Raw genomic sequence first — 18,375 nt, 5'->3', positions numbered from 1 at the left:
AATCCACATCTAGGGTTTCACATATACATTGGAGCAAATACACAAAATCAATGGATGAAAAGAGGGGAAACGGAGGAGATTACCTCAAGCAACGAGTTGGGAACGATCTCCACGGACAGATCTGACGATTTGGTGGTGGATTTGGTGGGGAGGAGAGAGGGGGAGAGAGAAAACCGGGCGCCTCCCTGTGAGAGAAGAAGAAGAGAGGGAGAAAGAAAGAACTGGTCGGGCTGGGCGGGCGCGCGCGGCCAAAACTTAAGTGAATGTGTGGCGCCCTTGCCACGGGCGCCACACTTTCAAAGTGTGGCGCCGGCGAGAGCGGCGCCACTCCTGCTGCCACGTCGGATCGGGGTCACCAGCTCAGCGTCGACGGGCCACGTCGGATGGATGTGTGGCGCCAGGGCCAGGGGCGCCACATGGGCATGTGTGGCGCCCGTGGGGGGGGCGCCACACAAAAGGGTTAGATCCGTGAAATAGTTTCGCCGGAGGGTCAGTCTGTGCTATAGTTTGACAAAAGGGTTATTTTTGTGCAAATCGCCCAATCTGGCTGTGCCGCCCTGCCCACCAGCTGCTCAGCCAGACCCAGAGGAGGACGACGCCGGGCTCTTCCAGCAGACCGTCACTGCAGACGGGGTACCACGCCAGAACTACAACGATGAGTGCCAAATGTACGTGAGCTTGGGCGAGGAGGAGCAGCCACTGCTTGTGGAGAGCCAGAACTACGACGATATGACGCCGCCGGTGGACGAGGATGAAACTGCTCGCCCCGAAGACCTTATGGCAGATTTTCAGATGAATTTTCCCCAACTGTTCCTAACAGAAGAGCCTGAGATGATGTATGGCGCCGCCGGTTTCGCCGATCAAGCCGCCCCACTAAGCAACTTCTTCGAGAACGTCCAACAAGATTTCTGGAGCGAGTATCAGAACGACGCCATGATGCCAGTAGTGGGCGACCTGGCCGTGCCAGCAGCTCAGCCGGAGGACGCCGCCGCCGCCACATTGATCATGCAGACCGTCACCGCCGCAGGCGAGGTCCCACGCCACAACTCCAACGAAGGTGGCCAAATGTACACGAGCTTGGGCGAGGAGCAGCCAGAGCATGACACGACGGCGCCAGGTGAGGCCATCTACGGCTTGCCTTGTCCGGCGTTCTCGCCGGAGATGATCCGGAGGTGCAACGACGACCTGAGGATGCCGTGGCCGTCACCTTCATCCACCCCAATGATGTTTGGCCTGTATTAGTTCTGCGATACATGTTTGGTCGATCTGCGCCCATGCATGTGGCCGTGTTAGATTTTAGCTAGCTTGCCACATTGTACTGTGTCTGTTATGTAAAGAATCACATTGTTCTAAATTAGTTGCACACAAGTAACGTCTATGTTCCAGATGTGACATTGAACATCTTGTGAGTTGTTCCATAATTCAGACGTAAAACTTAGCCTGTATTATGTTAGCATGTGCATTGATGCAATTGATCTGAACATCACAAATTTATATTATCTGGAATTCTTTTCCTTTCGTTAGAATGCTGTGAACATCTTTCTGAAAGAACCCGAGAAGATCGGAAAACAGAGAAACAAGGGAAAACAGAGTATTTACTTACAGTGCAATAGTTTATCCTTTTACCAAAGATGGAATGTTTCTAAACAGAAAAAAAATAGATAAAATATGTGTTTGGATACAATGTTTATGTCCTTTCTAAAGAAAAAAAAATTCTCCGAGCATTGTAGAAGAGTGGTACACTAGTACTAATTAGGAGTGCTGGTTTGGGAGAGTAGATACTTGTCTTCAAACACATCTTTCACCAAATGACCTGCATCTATTTAGTTATTGTGAACTGGAATCCTTCCAAACATTTGTCACACAGAGAACCTGACAAGGTCATCTATGGCTTGCGTTGTCCAACCTTCTCACCTGAGATGATCTGGAGCTGGAGCGAGTCAGGCCGTCTTCACCTTCATCTATGTCACAACTGTTGCGCATGTAGCTTCAATCTGACCATGTTAGAGATCTGAGCTTGTTTGTAACATTACTCTTCAATAATCTGTGAAATATATTGTTTTCGCATCTATGTTCTGGCTGAGAGAACAAGGCGAAATCAGAATAGCCTGCGTTCACGACATTGGAAGTCTATGACCGTACTGTACAAAACTTACTGTAGCAAATAATGTTCATGTTGCAGAAGATATGACCATGTTAGAGATATGAGCTCGTTCGTAACATATTGTACTACTGTGCTGTAAGAATCTGCTTAAGATTACCCTGCTGAGAGAAACAGGGGAAAACAGAGTAGCTTCCTGATGCATGACACTAACTCACTAAGTCTATAACTGTAGGACAGAGGAAAATTCATCGAAGCAGCTAATGTTGATGTACCAATTACTGGAACATTGATTTGGGAAAACAGAACTCATCTTCAAAGTAGCCTGCATTTTAGAACTAACTACTGTGCATGAGACCATGAGATGAATTCTTTGCAAATATTTCTCAAAGAGAGAACCAGCAACACTAGAACAACCTCACTATGAAATAACTCTCCTCTCATTGCCGCCAGCGATCGCTGGCTGCAGTAACGATTCAATGGCATCCTCGAATATGCCGCCTCTCACATCCAGGATGTAGTTGCTACGAAACCCTTGCAAACATGTCTCAAACACAAACAGAGAACTGCCAAAAAAGTAGGAAACGGATTCTTACAGAGCAGGAGAGGGGGAAAAACATTGTTGCTCTCTTGCAACTGATAAATCCTATTTTTTCAGAAGATTATTTTTTTCGCAAAGAATCAACAACTTGCAAAGACAAGAGTCTAAATCGTATCAGTACTAAGCAGGTTTGCATCATAGCATTCCAGTTGTGACATTGTTATCTTGAGACAAAATCTTGACCAGCATTCACTTCTTTGACGCGTCAAAGCCTCAACTTTTGGTGCCTTGCATCAGAGTTCAAAATGGACCCTAAACTACATACCATGAAAAGGGGGAGCTAACACTTATGTCTTGCAACTGTAGAGAAGAAAGAGATCCTACTGAAGGCGCCGATGACTGATAAAACATGCCCCTGACCATCAGCTTAGCAAAGCGGCACTAGAAGCACATAGCAACAGATTGACATGTTAGTACATCTGTGATATATGCATAAAGCTAAACTTCTTTAGGAGGCATGTAATACTAACAGAATGAACTGAGTGACGAAAAATGTAAGACATATGAGTTTTGCTTAAATCGCAAAATTTAACATGTGCACAAGAACATGCAAAGTGGTTTCTACAACCATCCAAGACTGACGCAAATATGATTGTTGGCTTGTCGCATTGCAGCAAAGAGCAAACAATGGCACTCTTTCCAGAGCATGAAACGAAGAAGTACTGAAGACAAAGCTAGCAAACAACGAATGAGTATCTCTCTGCAGGGAGCCACTAATGATCCAATGGATGAGTGGATACAAGTACATAAAATCAGCTAATCGTGTATGCTAATGCCAAAAAAATGAACATATCAAATAAAGAATGAAAGCAACTTTTACATACCTATTTGGATACAGATCAACAAAAAACATTGACTATTGGGGGAAACAAATATGGAGTAGAAACATCTTGCTACTATGTTGCCTATTTCAGAACTTTATCCTACCTGGAATTACATTTCCTATTGTTCCCCTAATCAATGACTATGTCAATATAGTTATTAAAAAAATGTCTACATCAATATTTATCCTAGTAGGAAGAACACATCGAGGCATGACGATCAATTTATTATACTCTGGTTCTTGGGAGAACACCAGTTTATGCATGCACAAGACTGCACAAGAACTCATACAACGCTAGAAGAATGAACTGGAGGAAAAATATAAAAGACATGTGTTTTGCTTCAAAAGATGAGTTTACACATGCACAAGAACAGGAAAAATGGTTTCTACAAGACTAATGCAAATATGACAGTTGCATCACAGCAAAGAGCACACAATGGCGGTTCTTCGGAACATTGCATGATATGAAGGTATATTAAAAGCACAGCAAGCAAACAGTGGAGGAATATCTCTTTGCAGGCAGCCATTGATGATCCAATGCATGAGTAGGCACATTTAGATAAAAGCAACTACTTGTGTGCTAATGCTAAAACGTAAGGCAATCATATACAGAATGAAAACAACTATCATTTTTTTTGCGAGGGAAAAGGAATTTTATTAACTTTGGGTAGAATTACAATCAATGTCTAAAGCACCAGCCACTTCCTGGGGGAAATGACGGAGCCACACACGAGTCCATCCATGAGTTCTACCTAAATTCGCTAACAGATGACTAACATAGTTACTAGTACGATCAACCTTAGCGACTTGAACTTCCCTTTCCCGAATCATCTCCCTAACTACTTGAATTCTTGAAGCATACTTCGTCAGGTTCGGAGTGCCTTCCTTGATCAAAGTAATTGCTTCCACGCAGTCTGACTCGATCATAAACCTGCCAGTGGTAACTGTCATGGCCTGGGCAATACCCAATTCCATTGCTGCTATCTCTGCCTCTGTAGAGTCTATGCAATGTTGAAGCTGCCAACAAGCAGTGAGGATCACAGTTCCATCGTGGTCTCTGATTACTATACCTGCTCCAGCCGAATCATTGGCATAGGAGCCATCAACATTGAGTTTCAGTACACCCCTCGCTGGAGGCATCCACTTCTGCTTATTCTTCTTTTCTCCTCTACACATGTGTTTGTTAGGCTGGAACCCTGCCTGTGAGATCACCATCTTCCCCTTCTCTAAATCTGCCATGGGATGTTGCTTAATTAGCAAGAGTGAATCCAGGTAGCTCATTAAGAATCGTTTGGAGCCTTCAATCGACGGTAGAGCCTTGTCATGTGTAGTTTCATTATGTGCAAACCAGATTCTCCAGAGCACCATCAGTGTCATCACTCGCTGTTCTTCGGTGATTTGGTGCAACAACTGAAGCAGCCACTCCACCCCCGTATGGATCAGTAGGTTGTCGGCTGGCAGATTCCAAACCTCCCTCATCGCTAACCAGAGATTTCGAGCATGCTGACACCTGATGAATATAAATAAATAGATGAGTTTTCAACATTGAGATAACATGAACGTGGAGAGCAACATCTTGCTATAATGTCCCACGCATATCTTGGCATTTACGGAATTTTTATCAAGCTGGCACTACATTTCACAGATGGTGAATAATTTGCTACTAGTCTCTTTGGAGAAGGTTCAGCATAGATCTGACATTATATCGCTTAATGCCTCTGCCCAAAGCCCCAAGGTTTATAATACTATTCGGGTACTCGTACAAAACAGAAACAGGAAGAGATGCACACAAATGCATAAACGATCCAACTGAATCATATTTTCATAAAGGCCTACAGTGGCACCAAGCCCACGTGGCAACTGAATCATTATAAGATCATCATGATAGATCAGTGCATTTAAAAGAAAATAGTTAGTATTCTGATGAAATGCTAGACATTAATTATCCAGGAAGTTCTAAGTAGTAAAAAGTACCTTATGCAACACTATTCGGACAGCTAATTGTGAGAGAGAAAAGAAGAACGAGTTTGCTGTTTCATAGGCCCATATTTATTTAGACTGGTATTGCCATTCCAAGTGTACTGGTAGTAAAAGATTCATTAAAAAGGTAAGTAGCAGATATATGGCACCAGACATACATTTGAAATATGGTCAACCCATAACACAAGATTTTTGTGAGCAATTGGTAGCATTTCTTTTTTGATTTCACAACATCATCTACTACGTATATTATTACAAAGTTGAGTAAGAACTATTGGCAAAACAGCATTGATTAGCGGTCTTCTATTGTAACGATGATGAGAATTCAGATAAGTCCAAACAGCTAATAGTGTAAGTCCCAAATGAGACAAGTAGTTTGCATATGCATCCATGAGCAGTGCAAGGGCACAAACTGTGGGGTCAGCTGATCCCACGGCCTGTTTTAGAAACTATTCCGTACAGGCAAAAATTCAAGAGAAACCTAAAGAAGTGAAGGAGAATGCAAAGTTCAGAAAATCATGCATGTCACCACACAGTAGTTCAGCCCTGGCACAACCACTGGTCCGAGGAAAGTGACAATGATATACGATACCTTCGTCAGAATCACCTTTCTCTGAAGGTGGAGCATCATCCTCAATATTGCTGCTAGAGGTGCTGGTTGTAGATGTACTCTTCACCAATTCTTCATTTAGTGCACTGTTGGGAACATCACCGAAAGGATCGGTCACCTCTTGAGCATCAGATGGCAAGACACCTCCATGTTTGTATTCAATGTTAGCAGACTCTAGAGCAACTTCTCCATTACCAGGAACCCTAGGTAAGAAGGCATGCATATTCAGTCAGTAATAGTTAAGGTTATCTCATAAGGCATGAAAGTTACTGTAATATGTGAAAGAATATCGTGATGAAAATTATTTCGTCAACCAATTTGATGATACAAGGTGCTAACTATGCCATATATGTGGGCTGCCTTTACTAACAACAGGCTAATATTTGCAAAGCTTATAAAGGGGTACAGTTCTGAAGTATTGTAGGAATAAACTACATGCCAATGAAAATTTACAAGTAGCAACTACTGGAGAAGAATATAACATTTCTCAAATAGGATAAACCTATTTGGTGCTGGTAGCAATACTGGCCTCATAATATTAGACGCTACTCCTCTAACTCAGAAGTATTGCTACCGAGTAACACAGCTTGGATAAATGGATTCACAAATTCCTCAAATCACAAACTACCAGAGCAGTCAAAGCATGGTAACCACATTGCGGTAGCACATCTTAAACCCTACTAAAATAGACTACCAAACTACAGAAGTCAAAAGGCTGAGAGCAACTAAGGACATGAAAACAACAGTAGATGATGTACACTGAACTAGTGGATTTCAGATAACCTGATCTCAGTGTCGTAGCTGACGCTATCGGAGGTGTTGACCAAGCCTCCCTCCTTAATAGCATTGGACCCCTTGTCGAGCAGCTGCTGCGCCTGATCCACTGTTTTCTCCTCCTCTTCGCTACCCGACTCCTCACTAGGGCCCGACGCCGACGGATCCTGGTGGTTGCCTCCGTGCACAGGAATGTAGAAGCCAACAACTGGAATCAAATTACAGAAGCCGCGCTTAACGCACACCTTCCTCACCTTCTGTGACTGCAGCCCGGCTATGAAGATGCCAGTGACCGTGTTAAAGAAGACGGCATTTGCTCCGTCAGCAAAGCTCATCACCTGCACTTTACCATCTTTATCCAGGAGATTACCAACTGGGAGCGATCTGCCCAGGTTGATGACCCGGCTCATCACCCACTTTGCATCAGTGCCTTCACTCGTGTTCCTCGTCCACAGTTTGAGGTTGGGATGCAGATATTGGCAAACTCCCAGTCCCATTCCACCGGCCTCCGCCGGCATGATGTTGAATATCCCCACGTCCGTCGACAGGAAGTGTGGTGGGCGAAGCAGGGTCAGGTTGTGCCTTGCCAAGTCATACCCCAGGATCAACACATGGTCAGACATGAAGTAGAGCTTAGAGCTCCCAACGAGCACACTGGAATAGAGTGTGAAATCCATGGAGAACGTGCGCTGCATCGAAGCCGGCGCGCCCCAGGTGCCGGTCTCGGACGAGTAGACGTACGCTGACGTGGCATACCCGTCGTCGGCGGCGACGGAGAAGACGAAGACCAGGCGGAAGGGGCCCCCGCGGCAGTCGCGGTGGTCGCACCCATCCACTGCGCAGAGCACGGCGGCTGTCGGGGCCATCTTCTGGGTCCCGTGGCCGGTCTCGAACGCCTCGGGCACCCGTAGGAGCTGGCTGGAACGGGTGGTTGGCTCCCAGATTTGGAGCTCCCAAGTAGCCGGGGCCTTGGAGAGGAAGAGGGCGCGGCCGTGGCGGAAGTCGAGGGCCCGCCAGGAGCGGCAGTCCGGGACGGCGGCGAGGGCGAAGGGCGAGTCGGTGGTGCGGATGAAGCGGGGAACGCCGTCGCCGTCGTCCCAGTTGTGGAGGAAGCCGAGCACGGGGGGCGTGGCGTGGAGCTGGTGGAGGCGGCTGCGGAAGGCGGGGTCGGAGATGGCGGCGGCCCAGGTCTTGCAGACGAGGGAGGCGCGGAGGAGGCACGCTGGTTCGCGGGGCGGGAGGCGGGGGAGGATCTGCTCCCTGACGAGCTCCAGCGGCGGGATGTGGATGTGGCAGGGCCGCTTCGCTGCCGCTGCCGCCGCCATGGTGGTGGTGCTTGCTTGCTTCGGTGGGTCTGCCTGGGTTCTGGAATGGGGACGAAGACCCTGGATGGAATGGGAGGAAAACGTGCTATGCTATTTCAGACTGTAATTCGTTTTGGTGTCCAACATTCTGGAAATTCGAATCCATGTGAGTATGTGAGTAAAGCACACTGCGACGGCATATTTGGTCATTAGGGGCGTGTTTGGTTACCTCGACCTGATTTTTGCATCACTAACACGGACAACGGTGCAGATTTAGACTGTTGTTTGGTCACATGGATTGACTTTTTTTTTACACCGGGTAAGAAAGCGTGGTCTCATTGTTTGGTTCCCTATATGCTCTTTCTTGCCTCACCCACGCTGACCTTACCTCACTCACAAGCATTGGCACGTCGTCGATCACGAAGCAAGCGATCACCATGACACCGTCACGTTGGTCAGAAGCATCACCACGTCGTCGATCACGAAAACGAAGACCAACATGACACCGCCGGCCACAAGCACCACCACAACACCGACCACAAAGACGAGCAACACCATGACACTTATGTTCACGCCCGTCACAAGCATCACCATATCGTCGTCCACGAAGACAAAGACCACCATGACACCGACGGTCATGCCGGTCACAAGCATCACCACGTCGCCGACCACGAAGACAAACACCACCATGACACCGTCATTCACGCTCGTTACAAGCATAACCATGTCGCCGATGACGAAGCTAAATACCACCATGACACCGTCGGTCATGCCGGTCACAAGCATCACCACGTCGCCGACTACGAAGACGAACATCACCAAGCCGCCGCCACCATGGATTATCACCTCTCACTTCTCACACATCATCACCACATCGTCGTCCATGAATATGGCAAGTGAGAAGTTGAGCAAGAGTAGTTCAAACTATACTCACACATACGTACATATTACACTATACAAGCGAGTCATTTATCTATCTGTGTATGTACACCGAAACTAAAACCTGCCAACATGAAAGTCATGGGGAATGGTGAGGTGAACCTACTCCTCAAAGTAAATTTCAAATGGTTGAGCGTGTGCGACGAATTTGGTAACATTTGATTAAAACTTCGTACACGAAATTGACGATTTACGACTGACAAAACTCAAAATCGTTTTGTGGGAATTGATTCATATCATCGGCACAAATCTTTTTCGAATACAGCTTATTTCGATTTGGATTATGCTTGTGTTGATTTGAATAGAGAGTGTGTGGAGTAGTCTAAGAGAGAGTGAGCCTAAGTAAGGGCAGGTGCAGTCGTTGCATCCGCCGAGTCAAGGAGTAGCGAGATCGGGACAAGCCTGCTAGGAACTGCCAAACTGGGCGTTCCAGGGCCTGGCCCGAGGATGCTTTAAGATCCGTGTCATGGAACAATGCGACTGAGTTCAGGCAACCAAATAGGCCGAAAATTCATGGGCTGATGCGAGCCAAGCCGAGGCTAGGCTGCCAAACGCGTCCTAGTCGTCAGATTACTAATTTCTCTTGCCATCCGAGTTTCTTTCTCCAGTTTCATATATGTGTGCCTTATGTTTTGTTGATTCATTCTCAACACGCATTTTTTTATGTACAACTTATTTTGATTCGGAGTACGTTTGTGTTGATTTGAAAAGATAGTGTGTGGAGTAGTGTAAGAGAGAGTGAGAGTAAGCAAGAGCACATGCAACCCTTGCATCCGTCAAACCAAGGAGTAGCGAGAACGGGACAAGCCCGCTAGAAACTACCCAACCAGACGTTGCTCCAGGGCATGTCTTAGAATGCTTTAAACATGTACCATGCAAGAACACGAGTGAGTCCAATCAACCAAACGAACCGAAAATTATTGACCGATGCGAGTCAAGACTTGACCAAGCTAGCAAACGCGCCCCGTATGTCTGGCCAATCGAGATGATAGCTCGATCGCATACCAAAGCTTGTCCCGTTTTCTCCTAGTGGTGCAACTAGCTAGACGTTTGCCGATGCTTTTGACACGACCAATCAATCTCACATTTATTCTCACTTCAAAGATACTATAACTCGATGTAGCATGACTAGAGGGGCACGTTTGGTAGCCTGCATTCGATTTGGCTTGCATCAGGTCAACAATTTTCGGTCCGTTTGGTTGCCTGGGCCGAGCCGCGTTGTTGCAAAACTGGTTCTCAAAGCAGTGTCAGGCCAGGCCCTGGAGGAACGCCCGGTCGGCAATTTCCAACGTGCAGGCAAATCTCAACGGCGCCTGATGCAAAAGGGAGCTGCGCCGCTCATCGGCGAAAAGCGAAAAAGGGGGCGGGAAGGATTCTGTCACCTCCCACCGCGCCCCATGGCCTATTTCTACCCCCTCCTCCACTCCCCCCCCCCCCCCCCAAATTTTGAGCTCCTCCTCCTGCCGGCAAGCAGGTAAGAGGCGCACGCATCTCCGGTCGGCGACGGTTGCAGCAGCGGCGGCGAGTACATCTGGGCTGCTTCATCTACTTCCTGGTGCAACGCATCTTCACCTCCGACGATGACTAGAAGGCATCCCTTATCCCGGTACCGCGGTAATGTTTAGATCTAGGTTAGTAGTATCAGATCTTGTCTAGGGTTTGGTCTTGTAGTAGGGGTTAGTTCGGATTGTGGTAAGCTATCATGATCTTGCTAGGGTTCGATATTTCCGGTTGCTTGTTTGTCCCAAATATGCTCACCTACCATGATCTTGCAAGGTTTTGTGTTGTTCATAGTTGCAATGAATTGCTTGTCTGATTTAAGATGATTATTGGTATGGTTTGTGCGATTGATATGTCTATACTTCAAGGTAGATTCACGTTATATGTACTACGATGTGTGTATGACTCCTTCTGTGATGACTTTAGTCAGGCGCTTGTCTGCGTTGGGGACTCTCATATCCCTTCGCAAGTTCCCGATTCACAGCCCGCCTATGACTCCAAGGTGGAGGTCACCCCTCTTCTTGTGTCTGACCTGGTGGCTAAGGTAGCGGCAAAGGTCGCGGCTAGGTTGGCCACCACAAAGAAGAACAAGAACCGCAGGAAAGCGGAGAGGGCCTTGAAGACCGGGCAGAAAGGGACTGGCACCATGAAATGCTTTCATTCATGTCCACCTTCGTGTTGGAGAAGATGTGCGGCTTGATCCAGACCGCAGTGAGAACTAACAAAAGATTCAACGAAGTCCATCTGACTGTTGTGGCGAAGGCCTTTTTGACCACTGTGATGTCTTCGTGTGCTCCACTCAGGTGTACAACCACCTGAGGAAGTGGAGGTAGAGGTGGCTCACCATTAGCAGGCTCCGCGATCTAAGTGGGGCTCAGTGGTGCGAGGATACCAAATGCATCATCCTTGAGGGTGAGCACTACTGCGGGCACGTCGTGGTGAGCACGCTCAGTCCACCTCACTAACTCTTTTGATGCATGGTTGGAGGTGATGATGATGATGATGTTGCTGATGATGTACATTTTGGAAGAAGCTAGGTTTGAAAGACATTTGATGGCCCCCTTTTGTAACTATGATGAGGGGGTATATACTAACCCCTCAGGTGATGGTGAACTTGCGGTGTTAGGATGACACCCACTTTTGTTGTGGTGGTAGGATGACACCATAGTAGTGTAGGATGAACTTGTGATCCACTTTTGAAATGATCATGCATGCCCTTGTTAGTTTATCATTTGATGTCAATAGTTTGGTAGTTCTATTGCTCTCTTATGAGTTGGTTCATGGTTGAGATCGATTACCTATTCTTCTTGTATATCGTGCTATTGGTATGTTGTGTTTCGCGGACGGGTTCCAGGAATCTACAGCTCATGGAGGGTGTGTCAAGACCAGGTCAGTGACTACTCCAACAACAACTACTGAGGGTATGAGACATTGGAGGAGGCACAATAAGAGTACCTCACCTTCTTGGAAGAGAAGCTCTTGGAAGATTAGGCTATTGATGAGGCAATGCCATTAGCACAGCTACCGCCGGAGGAAGTACATGCTCTACAAGGAGCACCGCAGGAGTTACGTCCCAGTCGGGTCAAAGATTTCAGCATCGCCTTCCTCATCGTGGTGATCGTGAGGATCTTGTTTTTCTGAGTGGTGTCTGATCGTATGTAACATGCTACGGCATGGTAATCTCACCCTATTTGAATTGTGGTCAGGATATGGAACTGTGATTTGAACAATCAAACAGTTGATTCCTGTTTTCCTGCGTGCAAGATGGGCTAGAAACGGGCAACAACGATGGGGCATGGCTTCCTTCTCCGGCGCGCAAAAGGCCGCACAGGCTACCAAACGACCCACGTTTCATGGCCCATGGCCCGCTCGCGACGCGCAGGGAGGCCCATCTCGCTGGCGCAGTGGTGCACGAATGGCATGCAGCCTACCAAACGCGCCCTAGATTCTCCACCAGCTACGGAGAACTCACATGTTTGGCACACTCGCATAGATACAACACGTATATATACAACACGTATATATGATGGGAAACGCGAGTAGCCAAATGGGCACGCACGTGCACGACGCCGAGGACCGAGGGGAGCTCCTTTTACTACTTGCGTACCATGTCGAGGTACGCGATCGATGTATGTAGAGGCATACGACGTAGACGGAGTCCCGGTTCCGGCACGCCCCGCTCGTTGCACCCCTTGACCCTTGTTGGCTTCTTTAACCCATTGTCACCAAACTCGTGGGCAGCGTATAGTTAACTTGACAATACGTTCCGCATTAACTTTAACTTGCAGCAAACCGGCTTGCAGAGTTGACCCCTTATGCACGTCCCCTTAACCATACTTTTCACTTTTCACTTATGTCTCACGCACAAGTGCCACGCGCCGAGCCGTTTGAGCGGGGCGTGTGGCATGCTGCATGCACCGCACCCCATGGTGACCCCCTTTATACAACAAGGCGAAGAGAGGGGAGTTTATAGGGATAGGAGAGATAGAGAGGGGGCACTAGGGCGTCCTTATCCTCTCACCAGGGTGGCGATAAAGGCATGCAATTGCGGAGCCAGGTCGATGTAATGAAGGAGAATCGATCATTTTGCTATTTTAATTTTTTTACAATATTTTTAAAATTGGGCTTATATGTGGGCCTAGTCCACATAAGAAAATTAGCCCAAGTGGGTCCTCGGTCAAGGTTTAGATTCTCGGTTGTAACTGTAGGCTGTAAGGACTTGTGACCACAATCCAACGGGCTAACAACCTCAAGACATGCATAGATTTATACATGCAGGTTCCTGCCTCATGTAGATGATCCGGTAAAACCTTATGCCATGTGCCAAATTTATTATATAAAGTGTGTGAGGTGCTCAAGATTACAAAGGGGTGTGCCGGCTAGGAGTCTAACCGGCGTATTGAGATTATCCTTCCTAACGGATCACCTCTAGTTGGAATGGAAAATCGTGCAAGAGATCTTGGTGGTGGATCTTCAAGGGGTGTGTTGGTTGTCTCAGATTGGATTGGATGTTGTGGAAAATTTGATGCCCTTCTTCCTTCGGGGGATGCTTTTTAAATACGACCCATCCCTCGTCGAAGAAGCATGGTTAGAGGGAGAAAATTAAGTGTACTACTCACCTGAGGGTGTAGATACACAGGTAGACAACGAAGTTGAGCCCCGCGTTGTCTATGAGCTCCCTCTTGATCATGTGTAGAGCATCGGGGACCGAACTGTAGTAGGTTCTCAAGAGCTTCAGGTTGTCGATCAGTGCACGACCGGCAACAGCGGTGGCGGCGGTGCACTTCTTGGCGATGTACAACCAGGGGCCATACACTCTATCATTGGCGAGCTTAGTGCGTAGCACGGCGAAGAGCTTGAGGAGCACGACGACGAGCTCGAGGAGCACAAAGACCTAGGGCCGGCCCATACATCGGGTAGATTACACTTTTATTAGTCATTACAATTTTAGTTTAGTCATTAGAGATATCATTAAGGATTTTTCTTGAGTGTGTTGTGGGGGGGGGGGGCCATTGCCCCTTAACCCTAGGAACGATCTGTTATTGTGAACAAGGGTCCCTTGATTTTGTGTCGTCCTAGGGCCCCCCAAATCAGTGACCGGCCCTGCGAAGACTGTCACGATAATGATGAAGACCGACACACCGAGCACCTCCAACGTTGCCACGGTTCTGGATCGATAGAGATGCCACATACCTTTGACACACCGAGCACCTCCAACGCCGCCACGGTTCGTCTTTGTTGGAAGAAAATTTGAGAATGAAGTGATGCATGTAAAATACATACATGAACTTTTTGTTTATCGCCACATATTTCAACATATTTGCATCATAAAAGTAGTTACTATCAATGTTCTTAATGATTTCAGGGATTTTCTAAACAATCCTTTCTCCACTGGTTTTAACTTTGTTTGGAGAAAAAACCTTCCGTTAGTATTTTGGATTTTTCAGGAGCTGCGGGACTCGAAGAAGGGTAAGATGGGAGAGCACCCTTCAGAAATTTTGAGATGAACAAAATGAGCTAAAGTGGGCCAGCAGGAGGTCAATAGGCTGGAAAAGAGAGGGGGTCGCGCTAAACCCCACCTAGGCCGCGCCACTACCCCTCTGTTCCATCTCGTTGGTTGGATGTCATCGATTCTACCGCCATCATCTTCGCCTTGACCTAAAACCTTCTATAAAAGGGCCCCGACATGATTTCAGAACATACGGAGGTGGGGATCCAAAACAAACAAAAAAAACAAAGAGTTAGAAGGCTGCCGCTGCCAAAATTGGCTCCGGTGAACTCGACCCCCTCAGACGTGTATCATGTGACATTTTCATACAATTTGGATAAGTGGATCAGGAATAAATGCCTTTTTGAGCTATACGACATAAAAAAACTATTCATTTGCAAACCATTGATTTAAATAGGATGAAACTTTCATAGAATTCTCAACGACGCATTTCCGATTTACTGAATTTTTGAAAATTATTTCTGAGAATTTTTTATTTTTTGGTTCAAATTTGAGGCAATCTGGTAGATCTGCTGCGTCCGGTGTGAACGTGCCGTGTCACGGACCAAACGGACACGACACGTCGAAGGCAAAAGGCAGCTGCCACGGCGTCTCGCGGTCTCGCCCACCTCAGTTCAATTCAGCTCACAGCACGCACGCGGCGACAGAGTCCGACCATGGCGGCGCCGGACATAAGCCACCGTTCGGTGGCGGCGAACGGCATCTCCATCCACGTCGCGGAGGCCGGGCCCCAGGGAGGCCCAGCGGTGCTGTTCGTGCACGGCTTCCCGGAGCTCTGGTACTCGTGGCGCCGCCAGATGGAGCACCTGGCGGCGCGGGGCTACCGCTGCGTGGCGCCCGACCTCCGCGGCTACGGCGGCACCACGGCCCCGCCCGACCCCTCCTCCTACACCGTCTTCCACATCGTCGGGGACCTCGTCGCGCTCCTCGACGCCCTCCGCCTTCCCCAGGTAGGTAAAAGACTAGCCAATTCCTCCGATCCCCGAGGTCCGCTTGAGGAATAGCTCGATCCGCGGCGACTGACTGACGCGTTGCCCGCGCCGTGCCGGTGAAGGTGTTCGTGGTGGGGCACGACTGGGGAGCCATCGTGGCGTGGAACCTCTGCCTGCTGCGGCCTGACCGGGTGCGCGCGCTCGTCAACCTCAGCGTCGCCTTCATGCCCAGGAACCCCTCCATCAAGCCCATCGACTACTTCCGCCGCGCCTACGGCGACGACTACTATGTCTGCAGATTCCAGGTCAGGAACTTGCTTCTGCCCTATCAGGCATGGGCTATCCAGCAATTACAGCTATACATTCCTGTTGGCTGCTGCTGCAGATCTTTGTGTGCATCAACTAATTGCCAAAACATGTTTAAATCGGAGCATCATTCTGAAAATTGGTTACAGATTGCTGTGCCATTCGGGATGGATGGCGTTGGATTACTGTAATTCGACCAATTCGGATAAGAAATGGCTAGGAAGAGGGGAACACAGACTTGGCCGAATTCAACCCAAGGATGATTCCGAAAAGATTGAATTCGACAAGGATAGTTTCAAAGCGAAATTGGTTGTATTTTGGTTGGTGAATCTATGTTTTCACTTTTCTTTGCACACTTTAAAAATTTATAGAAACTTATGTGAAATTGATGTCCATCATTGTACATGTGATGGTTGGTGTGCTGATTTTTCCTGTCAAATGATCTTTCACAATTCTAATTTAGTGTGTCACTAAAATTTGCTTTGCTTGCTCTAGTGTGCCTTCTTAGTTTTTCTCGCAAACTGCACTTCATCACTTGTAGGATGCCACAAGATAAATATATTAACATGGCTCAGTGAATAGATTCTGTTTAGCAGTAACTCGTTGCACTTTTGCGCCATCATTTATCTTGGGCTCCTCTCTTCATTTTTTCAAGTCCATTCTTCTCAATCAAGTTTCAGACAAGTGATTTCTAATGCATACCTTTATAAATGTCAAATTTGTTGGCAGGAACCTGGATTTGAAGCAGGTTTCGCTAGTTTCAACTTGAAGAGGTTCTTCAAAATGGCATTAACTGTTCAAACCACAGGTTCTTCTGCCATGTCCCTTGAAAAAATGCAGGCCAGCAACAAGGAAATAGCGCTGCCATCTTGGCTCTCTGAGGAGGATATCAGTTACCTAGCAAGTGTATATGCAAAGACTGGCTTTGCTGGTGGCCTTAATTACTACCGCTGTTTAGACCTGTAAGTATGTATTTATTTACTTATTTAGTTGCAATATATCAAACCATCATCTGCACGTCACAGTATCCTAAAAACTCTCCATGCATGCTAAATTTTCTAAACCATTTATTTCTATGGTTGTTGAACTGGCAGGCTAAGACTAGAGAGATGCAGCGTAGAGCATCATCAGATTGTAATATAGAACTAATAATAATAATAATAATAATAATAATAATAATAATAATAATAATAATAATGGTGCAAACATTTTACCTTTAACTTTTATGTGTTTCAAGTTCCAAAACAGGGGTACAATACTGAGAAAGTACATAGTCTTTTGTGTTGTTAACTCATTTGTTGAGCATAAGTGCACCCAACCAACATGTACTGCAGTGGTGACCTTATCATTTTACTCAAGGCTTGAAACATTTGCTATGGTTCGAAATCATCTTCTGAATATCATTCTACATAAATATAAATGCCTGGTTGGGGTTGTAGGTTATTGATACAAGTAGGTTAATTCTGAATATTGTAGACCATGCTCACAGATATACATTCTGAAAAGATTGAAGGATTGCATCATCGCATGCAAACTAGTACACCAAGTATTTGAGTCGGGAATACTTTTAACCTCTGAAAGTGCATGCACAGAAATTGGGAACTGATGGCGCCATGGACAGGAGCAAAAGTGCAAGTGCCAACCAAGTTTATTGTTGGGGACGGCGACCTTGCATACCATCACCCAGGAGTCAAAGGCTACATACACAAGGGTGGGCTCAAGAGAGATGTGCCTCTGCTCGAGGAGGTGGTGGTCATCAAGGGTGCTGGGCACTTCATCCAGCAGGAGAGAGCGCAGGAGATCAGTGATCATATCTATGACTACATCAAGAAGTTCAACACGGATCTCTCAACACTGAAATTATCGAAATTGTGAGATAGTTGGCTGATGTACATAGTTAATAATCAAGAAACTTATGTGTGAGTATTTTGCCGTGTGATACTGCAGCTTGGAAACTTGTACCATGTGGATTCCTTCACTGAAAATAGAGATAACATGAGTCGTTGTTTTATGCTTACAGAGATTTTATCTCAGTCAGAATGACATTTTAAAAGTTTCTCACAAGTGTTGCAGTTTTTCATACTCCCTTCGGTTCATATTAATTAACTTCACTTTGTCTAGATTCGTATGTATCTAGTTAAGTTTTTAGTCTATATGCATGTGTATCTAGACAAAATGGAGTTAATTAATTTGAACCGGAGGGAGTAGCCGGAAAGAAGAACGAAATCTATCCAGCCAATCTTCACCTTTGTTTACATAATGACGGTTGTTCAGTAACATACTGCAGAAAGGGAGAGCTTACTGCTCCATCGACAGGGGCACAAGAAAGTCATGGAAGAATAGTTCACTATGACCATATATAATTTCAGGCGTACAGACATGATACACAGAGAAACTCTAGAATGGTTCACAGAGTTGCAAGTTGCTCAAAGGCCTGTGATAATAACTGAGGACAGCGCTCCAATTTACTTGTAGAGAGCACAATTCGAAGATCAA

At 46.7% G+C, this 18,375-nt stretch overlaps 2 protein-coding genes across 5 annotated transcripts; one reads left to right on the top strand and one right to left on the bottom strand.

Moving 5' to 3' along the window:
• Positions 1–1,639: 1,639 nt before the first annotated feature.
• On the bottom strand, positions 1,640–8,293 carry LOC127291968 (uncharacterized). Of its 4 annotated transcripts, none has more exons than XM_051321309.2 (3): positions 6,899–8,293; positions 6,098–6,318; positions 1,640–2,108 (listed from the first exon to the last, which is right to left on the bottom strand). In XM_051321309.2, exons 1-3 carry the CDS (start codon positions 8,212–8,214, stop codon positions 1,990–1,992), a joined length of 1,656 nt encoding a protein of 551 aa, XP_051177269.1. In that variant the 5' UTR covers positions 8,215–8,293; the 3' UTR covers positions 1,640–1,989. The 4 variants fall into 4 exon arrangements, with proteins under 4 accessions (XP_051177269.1, XP_051177271.1, XP_051177270.1 ...); XM_051321311.2 differs by having other exon boundaries at positions 1,640–3,083; positions 6,899–8,291; XM_051321310.2 differs by lacking the exon at positions 1,640–2,108 and adding an exon at positions 4,169–5,035.
• Positions 8,294–15,229: 6,936 nt separating this feature from the next.
• On the top strand, positions 15,230–17,896 carry LOC127291966 (epoxide hydrolase 1). Its single transcript, XM_051321306.2, has 4 exons — positions 15,230–15,591; positions 15,696–15,878; positions 16,609–16,841; positions 17,472–17,896. The coding sequence occupies exons 1-4, from the start codon at positions 15,298–15,300 to the stop codon at positions 17,752–17,754; spliced, it is 993 nt and encodes a 330-aa protein (XP_051177266.1). The 5' UTR covers positions 15,230–15,297; the 3' UTR covers positions 17,755–17,896.
• Positions 17,897–18,375: the final 479 nt, after the last annotated feature.

The sequence above is a fragment of the Lolium perenne genome, chromosome 4 (genome assembly GCF_019359855.2).
Source record: "Lolium perenne isolate Kyuss_39 chromosome 4, Kyuss_2.0, whole genome shotgun sequence".
Classification (NCBI taxonomy): domain Eukaryota; kingdom Viridiplantae; phylum Streptophyta; class Magnoliopsida; order Poales; family Poaceae; genus Lolium; species Lolium perenne.
Note: the sequence above shows the minus strand (reverse complement) of the source record. Positions and strands in the feature narration are given on the sequence as shown.

Excerpts from the sequence above, each read along its gene's own strand:
- LOC127291968 (XM_051321308.2), bottom strand. The coding sequence starts at position 8,214 with ATGGCGGCGGCAGCGGCAGCGAAGCGGCCCTGCCACATCCACATCCCG. Across the intron at positions 6,319-6,898 it reads AGCTACGACACTGAGATCAG|GGTTCCTGGTAATGGAGAAG; the intron begins GTTATCTGAAAT and ends CTTCTTACCTAG.
- LOC127291966 (XM_051321306.2), top strand. The coding sequence starts at position 15,298 with ATGGCGGCGCCGGACATAAGCCACCGTTCGGTGGCGGCGAACGGCATC. Across the intron at positions 15,592-15,695 it reads ACGCCCTCCGCCTTCCCCAG|GTGTTCGTGGTGGGGCACGA; the intron begins GTAGGTAAAAGA and ends GTGCCGGTGAAG. Across the intron at positions 15,879-16,608 it reads ACTATGTCTGCAGATTCCAG|GAACCTGGATTTGAAGCAGG; the intron begins GTCAGGAACTTG and ends ATTTGTTGGCAG.